Source organism: Alosa alosa, chromosome 18, assembly GCF_017589495.1.
Source record: "Alosa alosa isolate M-15738 ecotype Scorff River chromosome 18, AALO_Geno_1.1, whole genome shotgun sequence".
In the NCBI taxonomy this organism is placed as follows: Eukaryota; Metazoa; Chordata; class Actinopteri; order Clupeiformes; family Clupeidae; genus Alosa; species Alosa alosa.
Genome location: NC_063206.1, coordinates 3273067 through 3289173, shown reverse-complemented (window position 1 = coordinate 3289173; position 16107 = coordinate 3273067). Strand labels below are relative to the sequence as shown.

The following is a 16107-nucleotide window of genomic DNA, read 5'->3' as shown; positions in this document are numbered from 1 at the left end:
TTCATCTTTCGGATGGGCGCCATACTTTTTTTTTTTTTTTTCTTTTGGAGAGGAGAGGAGAGAAGAGGAAGAGGGAGAGGGAAAGGGAAGGAGTAAAAGAGAGGGAGGGGGGTGTCTCCACCATCTTCTTGGCCTATATATAATAACAATATTGTATAATACTGTATATATTTGTACTTTATAGGTTTATATTTGTGTTTTACATGTTAGCTTCGTTAGTCTTTGCCCTATATATGTATTTAATATGCCCTAATGCATATGTGTTTACACACTGGTATATGTGTTTTCATATGTATCCCTTTGCCCTAATGCATATATATGTTTACATATATGTGTTTTCATATGTATTTTATATGTTTTACGTTGGCTTTGGGTCTGCTGCAACAATAACTAATAACTCTAATCAATGGAACTACACCAGATGCGATAGTGGCACGTACATTACAAAAAAAATTAGACCAGTCTTCTAAAACTATTTTATTTTTTAAATTTACGTTATGCGAACGGAGCGCTTGAGTTGCGCACCTAGTGTAGCCCCACCCCACCCCCCACCCAGTGTAGCTCCCCGTTAGTCTTTTTATTACACTGCATCTCAATTCAATTTCAATTTATTGTGCTTATAGAGCGCCAAAACATTACACATGTATCATGGCGCTTTACAGAATGTAGGCATCTCATGATCAGCCCCCCCGACCTTCTTTTCTCATCAGGAAGGGTCACAGCGGCTAACAGGAAACAGAGGCAATGTGATGGTCACACACACACACACACACACACACACACACTCAGCAGGACAACAATGAATAATGTAACACATGTAAATGTAAATCAGGTTTATAAGTATAGTATACTTATAAGGTAAGTATACTTGCGTAGACAAGGAATTTGGTCTCTGGAAACTAACCCGGAGCAGTGAGCTACCTTGCTACAGCGGCGCTCGGGGAGCAGTGAGCTACCTTGCTACAGCGGCGCTCGGGGAGCAGTGAGCTACCTTGCTACAGCGGGCGCCGGGAGCAGTGAGCTACCTTGCTACAGCGGCGCTCGGGGAGCAGTGAGGGGTTATTAGGTGCCATGCTCAAGGGCACTTCAGCCGTGGATGTGGGCATGGGAGAGCAGCGCTCAACCACTTATACTTACTTAAGAGTGTATATATATATATATATATATATATATATATATATATATATATATATATATATATATATATATATATATATACTTATACTATACTTATACTTACTTAAAAGAGTATATATACTTATACTATACGTATACTTACTTAAAAGAGCTTTGTCTGCCCCCTTCCTGTCTTTGGTGGGAGGCTGGGGTGGGGGGGGGGGGGCCGGCTCTGGGGTGCTCTCGGCCGACTTCTGCTCCTCGGCCTCACTCTCCTTCCTCTTCTCATCTTCGTTCTCCAGGAAGCGAGCCAAGAAGAAATCACTGACCAACCAGCAAACACATAACACATGTAAACACATAACACATGTAAACACATAACACATGTAAACCAGCAAACACATAACATGTAAACACAACACATGTGCACATGTAAACACATGTTACACATAACACATGTAAACACATAACACATGTAAACACATTTAAACACAACACATGTGAACATGTAAACACATAAAACATGTAAACGTAACACATGTTAACACATAACACATGTAAACACAACACATGTGAACATGTAAACACATAACACATGTAAACACATAAAACATGTAAACACATAACACATGTAAACACATAAAACATGTAAACACATAACACATGTAAACATATAACACATGTAAACACATAAAACATGTAAAAAATAACACATGTTAACACATGTAAACACATAACACATGTAAACACAACACATGTAAACCAGCAGCGGTGTGCAGAGTCAACATTATATCAGAAACACAAACTGAAATTCTTAAGTACAAATTGCAAAAGCTTAAACATGTATGTCTGTATGGTATAACCACTGGGTTTTGGTTATGGTATTCAAGGCTATAAAGATGCATTTCTGTACGGTATAACCACTGGGTTTTGGTTATGGTATTCAAGGCTATAACCTGATAGCCCAGGCTAGCCCAGGCCAGCAGTGTTGGTAAGGGATGAATATGTTGTACTGCATCAGCCAGCTCCACGTTTAGCGGACACCTCCATCTCCTGTGACTGTCTTGATGTTCCCCTGAACACACTACCCCACCAAGGCAGCTCAGTCTGGCGACGCCGTCCCATCCTCTGGGGGAAACCGCGGGACCTTTGCTAGTTTCTTTCTAAAACCTCTAAGCACTTGTCACGTTGTCTTAGACTGAGATATCCTGCTCCATGAATAAAAACACAACAGACTAGCCCAAATGTGAAACACAAAAACAAGCATGCACACTACTAACACGGGCACACACACACACAGAGTGATGATATGATCTGCTGTGGCAGGCTGTGGTTAGCTCTGAAACTATCCTCACCCAGTGCTGCAATGTGATCAAACATTGATCTGAGGCTGAACTCTATCTGAACCACACACACCCACACACTATCAAACATGTACTTTTTCATATTTCTGTATAGGGCAAAATCAGTCTGCATAAGGAAGCATGTACTTATTCATGTTTCTGTATAGGGCAAAATCAGTCTGCATAAGGAAGCATGTACTTATTCATGTTTCTGTATAGGGCAAAATCAGTCTGCATAAGGAAGCATGTACTTATTCATGTTTCTGTATAGGGCAAAATCAGTCTGCATAAGGAAGCATGTACTTATTCATGTTTCTGTATAGGGCAAAATCAGTCTGCATAAGGAAGCATGTACTTATTCATGTTTCTGTATAGGGCAAAATCAGTCTGCATAAGGAAGCATGTACTTATTCATGTTTCTGTGTAGGGCAAAATCAGTCTGCATAAGGAAGCATGTACTTATTCATGTTTCTGTATAGGGCAAAATCAGTCTGCATAAGGAAGCATGTACTTATTCATGTTTCTGTATAGGGCAAAATCAGTCTGCATAAGGAAGCATGTACTTATTCATGTTTCTGTATAGGGCAAAATCAGTCTGCATAAAAGCATGTACATTCATGTTTCTGTATAGGGCAAAAATCAGTCTGCATAAGGAAGCATGTACTTATTCATGTTTCTGTGTAGGGCAAAATCAGTCTGCATAAGGAAGCATGTACTTATTCATGTTTCTGTATAGGGCAAAATCAGTCTGCATAAGGAAGCATGTACTTATTCATGTTTCTGTGTAGGGCAAAATCAGTCTGCATAAGGAAGCATGTACTTATTCATGTTTCTGTATAGGGCAAAATCAGTCTGCATAAGGAAGCATGTACTTATTCATGTTTCTGTATAGGGCAAAATCAGTCTGCATAAGGAAGCATGTACTTATTCATGTTTCTGTATAGGGCAAAATCAGTCTGCATAAGGAAGCATGTACTTATTCATGTTTCTGTATAGGGCAAAATCAGTCTGCATAAGGAAGCATGTACTTATTCATGTTTCTGTATAGGGCAAAATCAGTCTGCATAAGGAAGTGAGTGAGGTTAAGGGCTTCATTCCATTTCCTGCAGGGTCTGAGGCGGAGTTTATCAGAAACTTTCAAAGTTGTTTTATATAATTAATGATCTATTTTCACACCTGAATCAGCTTGTCCCAAGCATGTATTCAGACACTGTGCCTGAGAACTGAGAACAACTCTGCTCCTCTCACTGCTGGGTGTGTCATGTGATCACATGATCAGTTCTGGCACCTAAGCCAATCACAGAAGGGAAGAGGTCATTCCATTAGGACCTGGGAGAACCTATGCCTGGAATACCACACACACACACACACACACACACACACACCACCCAGGAGATGACACAGACACACAAGGCCACTATGATCACATCACGGAAGTCCCCACGCTAATGCCAGGGCTTGGACGAATGCCCGTGTGGCTCTCCTGGAGTGCGGCGGAGTCTCTCGTCTGACGGCTACTGCTGCTGGGCTCTGGTGCGACTCCAGTAAGACGCCCGACACGTTACAGCACATGAGCTGATGGACACTGGTGAGGTCATCACTGCATCCCTCACTTGGCACTCATATAACATATTATGACATCGGAACATCATGCCAGCACTGCCAAAGTTCAACTCTTACTTATTAATGACCATGTGACTGCGGTCATTTCCCAATCCTACCCCATCTCCACTCACTTCCTGTTACTCTTCAACATCCTATCCAAATAAAGGCAAACATATTAAATCTTAAATGTTCTATGTGTACTTCAGTATCGTTGATGTTTTTTATTAAATGTCGAACATGTAACACAGTATCTTTGTTGTTATTTATTAAATGTCGCACGTGTACTTCAGTATCATTGATGTTTTTTATTAAATGTCGCACGTGTACCGCAGTATCGTTGTTGTTATTTATCAAATGTCGCACGTGTACTTCAGTATCTTTGTTATTATTTATTAAATGTTGTACCTCAGTATCTTGTCGATGGTGGTCTGGTCGCTGGGGTTGAGACCCCGGAGCATGGTGCTGATTGGCTGGTTGATCCAGCTCAGGGCGGTCTCGAGTGCATGGCTCTGGGCAGAGCTTTCCTCTGCTACCCCCGACGGGTCAGTCCTGCCCGATGCCAGCTCACCATGACTGGGCACGGCACCACTGGACACCCACTGGGCCCGGGGCACCCACATGCAGGAGAATGGAGAGGAGGATGAGAGGATCAGAGTGTTTACATGTGAGCACTGACACCTGTCAGCCTGCTACATACAGGCAGTAGTCATATCAGACCACACTACCTGATAGTCAGAGAACAGAAAGAGTTGGTTAAAAAAGACCGGCTCAGAGTGTTTTTTTGTTGTTGGAAATGAAATACTAGGAAATATGGATGCAATTCTACAGGAACAGGGCAAAGATCATTTGCTGGCAGTGGCAGTGTTTCCGATCTAGAATAACTCCAAACTACTGTGGTGGTTGATGACTGTAGTTATGTGCTGAAGTGTTGAAAAGCCCAGCATCCTCCGGGAGGAATATATGTTTGTATCAGGAGGAAGGCGCTGGCTCTGGTGATTATAAGGATCACTTCCTATTGATCAGCACCACTCACAACACTCTGCAAGAGAATCGCTCAGCACAGAATACAGCTAGCTGATGCTCTGTCAATTTGTTATTAATGTAAAGCTATACTTTATTCATAGGTGCAGCAACCGCTTCCATTGTGGTTTATAAAAATGAAAGTATCACTTGTGATTGGTGGACTATGATGACAGGTGGCTGTGTGTGACTCAGACATTCATTACTTAATGGGCAGGAGTGCCTCGGGGAGAGGTCAGGAAAACATCAACGACTGCTTAAACATGCACAGATTAGGAGGCTTCAACCCTTATGAATTTTGCAGAGCAATTATTCTGTTAACTTTTTATATGTCTGTGCATAGGACACTTTCGTGGTGCACTTTCATACAGCATTATTTCTAATCTTTTAGTTGATTATTTTGCTCTCTCACGTTTCTCTCATTCAACTGGGTACTACTGCAATCACCAGAGCTCCCTACCGAGACACACTACTGCTGCTTCTAGAATAACGTGCTGAAATTAAAGATAAATCAATAGGATCCCAGGCTCATTAATCAAACATATTTCAATCCAGACAGTGCCACAGACAACTGGACCAATGAGATTGACCAGAAGAGAGAAAAGCGCGCTGGTCTGTAACCCATTTCCTGGCGTTGCCCCGCGATTCAGGCGGTCATTGTGTCCTTCTGAGGGGGCAGATTCAGACGATCATTGTGCCCTTCTGAGGGGGCAGGGCGATGGCTGGCGGTCAGCTGAGCGAGTTGGCACAGTCGTGACCCACTCACCTCTGCCTGACCCGCGTGCTGCGCCACAGCATTCCAGCCCCAGCATGGAGAGGCTGAGTTATCTTTCACACTCCTCCTTCTCTCTACCTCCGCGCGCTCTCTCCCTCCCTCTACCTCCGCGCTCTCTCTCTCTCTCCTTCTCTCTCCCCTCTCTCTCCCTCTGCGCTCTCTCTCTCTCTCCCTCTGCGCTCTCTCTGCGTCTTCATCTCTTTACCTCCCTCATTCTCTCCATCTCTCCTTCTCTCTCCCTCTCTCTCCCTCTGCGCTCTCTCTGCGTCTTCATCTCTTTACCTCCCTCATTCTCTCCATCTCTCCTTCTCTCTCCCCTTCTCTCTCCCTCTGCGCTCTCTCTGCGTCTTCATCTCTTTACCTCCCTCATTCTCTCCATCTCTCCTTCTCTCTCCCCCTCTCTCTCTCCCTCTGCGCTCTCTCTCTCTCTCTCTCTCCCATCTCTCTCCCCCTCTCTCTCCCTCTGCGCTCTCTCTCCCTCTCCCTCTGTGCTCCCTCCTCTCCCTCTCTCTCTCTCTCTCCCTCTCCCTCTCCCTCTGCGCTCTCTCTCTCTCTCCCTCTGCGCTCTCTCTGCGTCTTCATCTCTTTACCTCCCTCATTCTCTCCATCTCTTGTTCTCTTTCTCACTCTCTCTTCATTTCTCTCCCTCCCCCGCCTCCCCCCGATCTGTCTGTCTGTGTGTGTGTGTGTGTGTGTGTGTGTGTGTGTGTGTGTGTGTGTGTGTGTGTGTGTGTGTGTGTGTCTGTCTCCTGTGGGCCTGTCTGCTTCCCTTGCTGTTCGCTATCAGTCTGGATTAGCTGCAGCCCATCTCTCTGGTATCAGCCAAATGAACAGAGCTCTAATCCAACAGCACCAGTCTAAAGACCGCTAAAGCCTTCTCGCCTCCCTGCTGCCCCAACGCGGGCAGAAGCAGGGCACAGAGGGGCGGTGCGCATGGAGGGGCAGTGGGCACAGGGGCTGGGAGGTTGGCACCATAAAAGAGAATCTCTGTTCAAATGATTTCACAGGAAAAACAACTCTCCGTGCTAACAACAATTCCTGAATGAGTTCATCAACCCAATACACTGGACGGTTCCCGTTGCCATGGCTATCCAGGAGCTGCCCTGGACTCCTCACGTCATGTCACATGGGATCCATCAACCTCATTCTACTGTATAGTCCAAAGGGGAAAGAGGTCAAAGTTCACAGGTTTCCCTCTGTTCATGACCCCCCTCTCCTCCCCCCCAGTTCCCCATGCCTCCTCTCATTACGTCTCACACCAGGCCCCGGAACAGGGTGTAATGTTTATCTAATAACATCATAACATCACTGCCATTAGTCGTCTCGTACTCATATCAAGCAGCTTAGCTGACAGCACTGACAAATGGATTGTGACTTGTACATGAAACACTAGCCTACTGCCTGGGAAGCATCCATTGCTTTTATTAAAAGAGTAATGCATGTGAAAAGGAACTGTTTTTATTAAACACAATATATTAAAGCAACCATAGAGCACATGTTCACAGGACATATATGGGCTGATTGTCACAGATAATAACACTCAACTTCCAACAGCTAGGCTACTGTATCCGTGCCATCAATCTGCCTCTAGGGCTTACCTTCTCTTCATTTCTGATTATACAATACACGTCTGCCTGGGCTGAGATTTGTCCATTCCCGTCATAGACTTCCTTCCCCTCCGTTCTGCATATTACGGCCTTTGCTGAATGTTGTGAGAAGTAATTTGCCTGCACATGCATAAATTAGTTGTGAAGCATGCTATTTGACAAAATGTAGCCTACCTCAACTTTATTCGGCTAAATAGACATATACTTTTATAATTTAGCCATTATAAAAAGTAAGGATTATTTTAAAGAAACAATCTTTATGTCAACACTTAATCACCTATTATAATATCAGTCTAAGTAGGCTAGTCTACACATAGGCATAGGCTCACAAACGAACTATAGGTAATGCAGAAATCAAATGTTTAGGCTACCGTAGCCTAGATATTAATGTGTAGCCTACATACAAAGTGTCACTCATTATATTCTAATTTCTGGGAAATCAACATCGCCTCTGACAAAACATAGGGCCATTGAAATGCCTGGACGTACCAGATAACCGTAAATATCATCAGGCTTTTCCAGGAACATCTGATTCAAGACACCCTCAATATTCTGCGGAACCGAGTTTGCTCTATAATATTCCGCTGCTCTCTGTCTCAAGTCGTAGAACTCTTGATCCTCTTTCGACACTCTACTATTGCAACCTCTTATGCCTTTGAAAGACATGGTAACTTAATATCGCAATGTAGCAATAGATTATTTCATTAAACAATGAAACACCATCAATGGACTACAAAGTTACCTAAATAGCAACACCGAGCAGAGCGCTGTTATTGAACCACTTTGTGTTGCTTTGTGTACTGATGTTGCTGAGCAACATCCACCACTGACATCGCGAGAATTTCTCAAAGCAGCGTCTCCTTTTAGCTGGCGTCAATGGGATTCTGTTTGGTTAAATTAAATAGGTTAGGCCTAACCTATGGGCCAAAACCGGCATGTCTTTTAAACTTCACTCGTGTGAGTCCTATTTACAATCGCAACATGTAGCCTATGATGAAACTGTTATGCCTTTACATATGTTTATGTTGGAAGTGGCTTTCTTTCCTTGCTTATTTTGCCAAGGCTATTTTGTTTAGGTCACAGAGCAGGGGCAATAGGCTATACGGCCGATGGCCGAACCACTGCCGTGGTTAGGCTATAACATATTGTCCATCGACATATTCCACTCTCGCTCATGCCTTTGGAGAAAGCTATTAGGCCTATTATCGTAGCCTACTGTACAACACTGCACAATATGCAGCATGCAAACGCACGTTTTAATTTCTAGGCCTACTGCTCTCATGCCTAGACTAGGATTACTATAAATTTAGTAGCGTATTCAATTCTAACCTAGCTTCTATACCAATTTTTATTCATAATAACAATAATAACCGAATAGGCCTAATAATAATAATAATAATAATAATAATAATTGCATATTTTTGTTCTTGTTCTTCTTATTATTATTATGAAATATTAGGCCTATTATTGTTGTAATTATTAGCCTATTATTATTATTGAGTTGTTATGACGATAAGAAGGGCCATAGGCCTATAGCTTGTGTTTAAGAATTATAAAGACTATATAGCCCATCTGCGATTAGTTTCTCTTTCCGTTTGATAGGCTACAACAGACAAGGATGTCATTGCAGGCGCTTTAGACAACATGGAAATTGTTATTTTCAGGACCCACTTATTTTTGGAATAGGTTCGAAATTATGTCGAAAAGCCTATACTGTCTATTTCCTTTCACGTTGCAGCCTATCATTCGATTAATTTAATCTCACCAAACGCATGTTAATACATATTTAACTATTAGACTATTGTGTAGCCTATTAAATGTTCTTAAAGGACAGATACAAATATGCATGTATAATTTACCCCATCATTGTCCGGTTTGTAGTATTTTTTTATTATTATTGGGCGTTTAAGAGTTTATTAAACTGTCTTCGTAATATGGACACTACATGTAGCCCATCCCATTTTAACATGTAAGTTATAAGATACTCATATCAAATATTGCCGAATTTAATTTAGAGTTTAATTCTTTAAACTGTGTAGGCTATATAAATTTGACGGCGGGCACCCATAGGGCTCTATGAATGCTTTCATTTTATTTAATTTATCCCGGAATGCCATGCTGTAGGCTACTGTGCTTTCCAATAAAAAATGTTCGGCTCCTCTTTGGGAAATGTGTTTTAAGCTACTTGTAATATGACTGCACGCCATCATAAGGTAAGATGTAAAGCTCTAATATGAAGAAGGTTATATAAATCAACCTCCTGTCAGAACTCCAATAGGTCATGCACAACGAGAGTATAAACTTAGCGATTAATATAAAAGGAAACGTAGAAATTCGACCAAAATTAATTTATTTAATTCGAAATGATCATGTAGCCTATGTAGACACTGAATACAAGTTATGACGGTCTCTTATACAATTAATTAAACGTGGACAAAAAAAAATAGATGTTTATTAATTCAGATAAAAATGCCTTTTATTTTATGATAAATAAACACTTAGGCTAAATATCGTGGGTCTGGTTGGCTATAAAAGCATGCGTGTGAATGTAAAAAATATGTTGCCTAATTGTGCTGCATGAAACCAACTTATTTCTTTATTTATCATTCCGTTTTAAACATTAACAAAACCTATATTTCATTATGCCCGACAGACTAATGAGATCAGTAAATAGTTTTCTTGCAGCCACTTAGGCGTTCATCAATTAAATTAACCTTAGCTCACGGAAATCCCCGAACCAGTGTTCTTAGGTTCAATCCAGCGAAACATGTGAGCATTCCGCTTTCTCCTGCCATGTTAAAAATACATGTAATCCGACATCAGCGACCTTAAATCACACGGGGTTGCTCTGAACTTCTGACCTGGCGGTGCTCAAATACGTATGGAATAGCCTCGGGCCGTCCCAGTGTAGGCTAGATTACAATTTGATTGTGATTCCTTGCAAATGTTAGGCTACATTGAGGATAGCGGTACATCCGCGGTCCGGGTGTGTCATTAAACTTTCCAACTCTAAGAGAACGAGCATTTAGCCGACTATATTGTCTATATATTTGGGAGTCTCCCAAAAGTCCTCCTCCCTAAAAATATTAGGCTGGCTTCCATAGGTCAATTAACGGCCAAAGGTAGCTGTAATCAGGGCCTTTGACAGTGTCGTTGCCCCAGACTTCGCGGAATGGACCTACAACGCCTTGATCGGTTAAGAAACGAGGAAACACGTCTTGACATGGACTCGAAAGTCACGTTACTCAGCAGGCTAAAAAGCTAAAGGTAAGACATGGATATGCTATCAGCCTACTCAGGAGGCATCCTCTTAAATTAGAACTCGCTACATGTTTAATGTCTCTTGCAATACCATCTTACAAAATGTAATTAGTCTAATTATACAGTCTAAATGCGATGCACCATTTCACTACACCTGAAGGCCAACTGGACATCATAATCACTGACAGAACAGTCTGTTGTAGGCTAGGCTCGCTTTCCATTCAAACGTGTCTGTTTAAAACGTTTTAAACATGTCCCTAGAGATCACTTGAAAATTCTCAAAACTGTTAAAATAAAAAAACACTAGGCTACATGCTAGGCAGTCTGTCCCTAGTCTTTGGCAAATGAACACCGTAACTCGAAACACACTGCGCGCTGGATGCGCGGGCCGCGGGCGGCATGCATCAGCTCAAGCTTGTAACCCGAGTTCATGCAGAGGTCAGGCTGCTTCAGGACAGGAAGTCATCGAGAGGGCACCAGCGGCGGTCACGTCACCAAATCCAGCGCTCATTGGCTTTTTTCCGGGACATTGCTGGCTGCACAGATGCCACCGATGCAAATAATATCTGACACAACAAAAATCTGTCTCCTGAAAGAGAGACTGCCTCGCTATCGTACTCTCATGCAGATCAAAGCCTGTGTAATTTTAAAACACAAACGGGAATAATTGAGATCATGTACATTTCCCCCGTGGCTTCATCAGCGCGCGCGCAAAGCGATTTGAAACGAGCCTTGGGACAGCACAGGACACCGTTATTTTAGCCTATGCCACAATCACAGAGTTGTCCGTGTAATTATAGGCCTACTAATTTATTGCATTTTGTAGTCGTTGTGATTTATGCGTAGTAACGATATTCAGATGTGTTTTGTTTGTTTAGCCCATTTACGTTCACTATTTCACTATTATTTACATATAAGGCTACAATAGGAAAACCGCGAATAGTAGGCCTAACCTATGTCTATTCAGGGCTGGGTGATAGGTTACGAGGACGTTTTCTAACTGATTTGGAATATAAACGTAAACGAATGTCTGGCTGCAGAATGTCAAGTGCGAGGTTGTTTGTGGGTGTCGCCACCGTCCGGTCAGTTGAGTGACGACGTTAAAACCGTTACTTTAGGATAGCCTGGAACTAGATGAAAACACTCATGACTCATTCAGAAATGCACGAACACCTGTCAGGACATAATATGCGGATAGGTTTTCATACATAACGTGCAGTGAATTTATAATAGCCTAGGGCTCGCATGTTAATTTAATCTTAATATATTGCAGACATGATAATCAAATAAGTAGTCTACGATTCAGTATTGCGCAGGTCGCGCTGCATTGTTGGCTGATTTCTGAAAACTAATAAGTAGGCTAGCCTAGTCTACAGGTCTAACACGTTAAATAAATAGATCAATAACTGTGCTGAGCCGCTGAAATATAGAAGGCAACAGCTAACCTAAACCTGATAACTGGCAACTGGCACGGGTATTCGTGTGTGAGAGACAGACGCACCTACATCAGCGTAAAAAGACCCGTTTAAGAGGGGAAGAAACAATGGCCGCGTTCACCCGCTCGGCTAATGGCCTATACCTCCCTCCGCGGTTTTGTCCAAGAAGTGGGAACCGCCGTGTGTGAAAATTATAAGATCCTGACGGGGTGCCGCCTCTCCCAGACATGCCGCCCAGCTGCGGGAGAGAGATGTAACACTACAGCATCCGCGACCAGGGAGGCATGTGACCGGGAGAGGTCAGAACCGTCACGCTGCATCAGAGTCGAGTCACCCATTTCTTTTGCAAAAAGCTCCCAGTCTCCAAAAAAACGTATGACACAATAACGTCAAGAATTATGTTGTTCTTTGTAGACATGTGGGTTACGGTAGGCTACAGTAAATCTAGGCCTACATAACAACAGGATTTCATGGATTTGGGCTGAAACCATTCTCCGAGAATAACTGATCTCTACTGCTGGTGCGTTAGACTATCTGTTCGATGCCCATACAATTAATCCATGTGAGAGAATAGCGTAACAACCGCACATAACTACCTCTTCATATCTGACAACACTTATCGGCAGGGCCCACCATAAGAGCCGAGAGTCGCTTATAAGTGTTCACACGTTTTAATTACGAAGAAGGTAATAATGTCAAACAGCCGGCCAAAGGTCTTGGTGGGTCAGATGGAAAATGACCATTTCTGCCTAATTAAGGCGTCTCTCCCGAACCTTAAGCTGCCAGATGTATGGTGCTGGCCGCCACCGCTTCTCGTGACTAATTGCACCCGATTGGAATGCGACTCGCGAGCCCAGCCGTGTTTGACCAGGTGTTTGCTGAATGGCCTGTTGGACTCCCAACCGATTTTTTTTTGCCTGCTCTTCTTTCATTCAGAACTAACAAGAGGAGACTACGTGACGATTTAAAATGCTACCAAGGCACATGCTATATGGGGGTAGCTTACTTGTCAAAGCAAATAAATAAATGAAAGGTTTAATTAAGATATAGGCTAGCAGAGGTTTATAGACTGTTGATTTCCATTGATTTTTGTATCGGAGAATAAGAGTAAACAACTCGCCGGGTGGACATTAGATCGAACAAACGGCAATACAAATACTGACAAACATTTTGGAGTAGATCTAGTGACATTTCTTGTCACGTTAGAGTAACATAAAGAATAAAGGTAGGGCTAGGTCTGGCTGAAACTACTGACAATTCATTTTTTCTTTCTATTTTTTGCAGACTAAATAATAAGTAACACAAGGCTGCAAGCGGACAATGGTGGTCATTAAGAAGATGAGAAAGGACCAAAAATAATGGTTATTAATCAGATATAGCCTTGCATGCTTCACGGTTCTCAGTCTTCAGCATATTATAAATTTACTCAGATATGGGGGTATTTATTATGTGTTTAGGGTCAAGTCGTTATTATCTTTCGTTGTGAATATCTTGGTGGTCGAGTGTGGCCGTTAAACATTATTACTTCGTTAAGTGTAGCCTAGGTGTCAAGGATGAAAGTGGAAATTAAGATGCATAACATTGAAGAATGAAAAAACTAAATGTTAGATATAACCATATTTTCGTTACCATTTTATCTGTCTCCATTGTTGTCACATTGTATTGCTTACTCTGTGGCATTGCCTTGCCTGTTCCAGCACAGGCGGCATCGAGGTAAATACGCAAAAGCGTATTGAGACTTGGGGTTGGAGTAAGAGTAGGGCAGAGGACACGGGCAGAGACCGGGGAGAATATTTCACCTTGGTTCCCAGAAGAAAGCAGGGAGCCAGTGCCGGGTTCTCGCAATCTCTCCGGTTTGCATAACCCAAATAGCTCGACCTGTCCGTGAACTCTCTCAGAGAGCTTACGAGAGTGACTTAAACGAGATCTCCAGCGCCGGTTAAGCCAAGTCTTGAGAGTGCGCCTTACACAAAATCGCTAATCTCTCTTTTAAATGTGCCAACAACAATTGTATTCAGACACAAGCCGCGACTGCCCCGTAAAATAAAGACTGTTAAAAATACCAATGTCTATTCATGTTAAATAAACACAGAATAGGCTACAAGACCAGAATTAATCTGGCCGAGTAGGCCTACTTGGACAACACAGGAATAAATCCTATTGTGAACTTTTTCTGTATTGTATAAGTACAAAATTTAACACTTCATAAAACCTTAATTAATATGAAAAGTATGCTAATGTAGGCTGCAACCATGTGGTGCAATAGCGAATAATAGGAATATTAAACCCAGAAAGTAATTTTTACTTTTATAAAAATGTTTTCCTTGTGGTCCTGAAAATACTGATGTCATCATTATTAGTGGGAATCTTTCCCTTATTACTCACTTCACAACACCTTTGAGGAAACATTTATATAGATACAGACACATTTATATAGATATAGACACATTTATATATCAATATAATCACATAACATATTTTCATTTTCTGAAGGGACACACACATGCACACACACACACACACACACACACACACACACACACACACACACACAGTATGGGGAACATACACAGCATATATATGCTGTGTGTGTGTGTGTGTGAGTGAGAGAGAGAGAGTGAGTGTGTGTGTGTGTGTGTGTGTGTTCAAGCAAAAGATACCATACACAAGTGCATATTGCCTGTTCTGATGAGTTTTAAAGAAGTCTTTGCTGTCATGTATGGGATTGTATTTGTCCTTCGGCATTTTCATTTGAACCTAAGCAGTGTGTAAAAGACACTGATTTGGTCGGGTGATTGGGTGCGGTCCCAGGGCGAAAGCGAATGTGGGGCAAGTTCATGCACCGATACCCCCCTCTTGTGGACTCTGAGGGTGAATGTTTTATTTGGTCCAAAAAGGTTGCTTCAATGAAGACTGAACTTTAAAGGCTTGTTGAACAGACCCTGCGGGCCATTTTGTTCCCGAGACATCACACACACACATACACGTTACACGTACTACAACTACATACATATGGGGTCTCCATGCATGGAGGTGTGTTTGCAAGAGATGTCAGATGTTTTGTATTTTGGGGTCTGTTTGCATGGAGGACTGTTGCCAGGGGGTTCTGAAGGTGCACAGAGTTAGTTGCTGTTGAGGATTTTTTTCCCATTTTATTTTTGTGAATGATGAAAGAAAATATGTTCAGTGTTTTTTTTTATTATTTAATTATTATATTTTGTGGAACTCTTAGCTTTAACAAAAAATATGTGTTTCTGGATAGCCTTTGCCAAGAGAGCCACAAAAATTGAACTATACTATGTTAACTGCACGCATTATGTGTGTTGGGAGAATCAAATCTGAACGATACAGTACTACGTTGACTACATGCGTCGTGTGTGTTGAGAGAAAAGGAGTGCAAATCTGATCTATACTACGTTAACTACACGCATCGCGTGTGTTGGGAGAAAAGAAGTGTTCATATCTGATCTATACTACGTTAACTAAACGCACCGTGTGTGTTGGGAGAAAAGGAGTAGGCCTATGCAAATCTGAACTATACTACGTTAATTACACGCATTGTGTGTGTTGGTGTGTATTGGAAGAAAAGGAGTATGCAAATCTGAACTATACTACGTGAACTATGCATTGTGTGTGTTGGTAGAAAAGGAGTGTTCAAATCTGAACTGTGTTTTTGTTAGACAAAAATGTGGCATTCTTCATTCCGGCCGAGGCTGAGGCTACAGAGCTCCGTGGCAGAAGGGGCATTGGGGATTTCCAGGGGGACACTGTTTTGTTGGAGGGGGGCAGGGCTTTTAACATAGCACAAGAGAGACATTGCTAATGTCAGAAAAACATGGAAAAAGACAAATGATTTTGCCAACAGCATGTTATATGTGGCATGTTCATATTTATATGCAGTGTGAGCCGATGTCCTGACAGAAATGTAGTCCTTTGTCTTGAGA

General features: G+C 42.2%; 1 protein-coding gene across 1 annotated transcript in view; it reads right to left on the bottom strand.

Annotated features, from left to right (window-relative positions):
• eno4 (enolase 4) overlaps positions 1 to 8250 on the bottom strand; it is a 30524-nt gene extending 22274 nt beyond the window's left edge. The window contains exons 1-4 of the mRNA XM_048270256.1: positions 7956 to 8250; positions 7458 to 7586; positions 4470 to 4663; positions 1280 to 1440 (exon numbers count right to left, since the gene is read on the bottom strand). Coding sequence (XP_048126213.1) covers positions 1280 to 1440; positions 4470 to 4663; positions 7458 to 7586; positions 7956 to 8132 — 661 coding nt within the window. The 5' untranslated portion in view covers positions 8133 to 8250. The remainder of the gene's footprint in view (positions 1 to 1279; positions 1441 to 4469; positions 4664 to 7457; positions 7587 to 7955) is intronic.
• Between the last annotated feature and the right edge of the window lie 7857 nt (positions 8251 to 16107).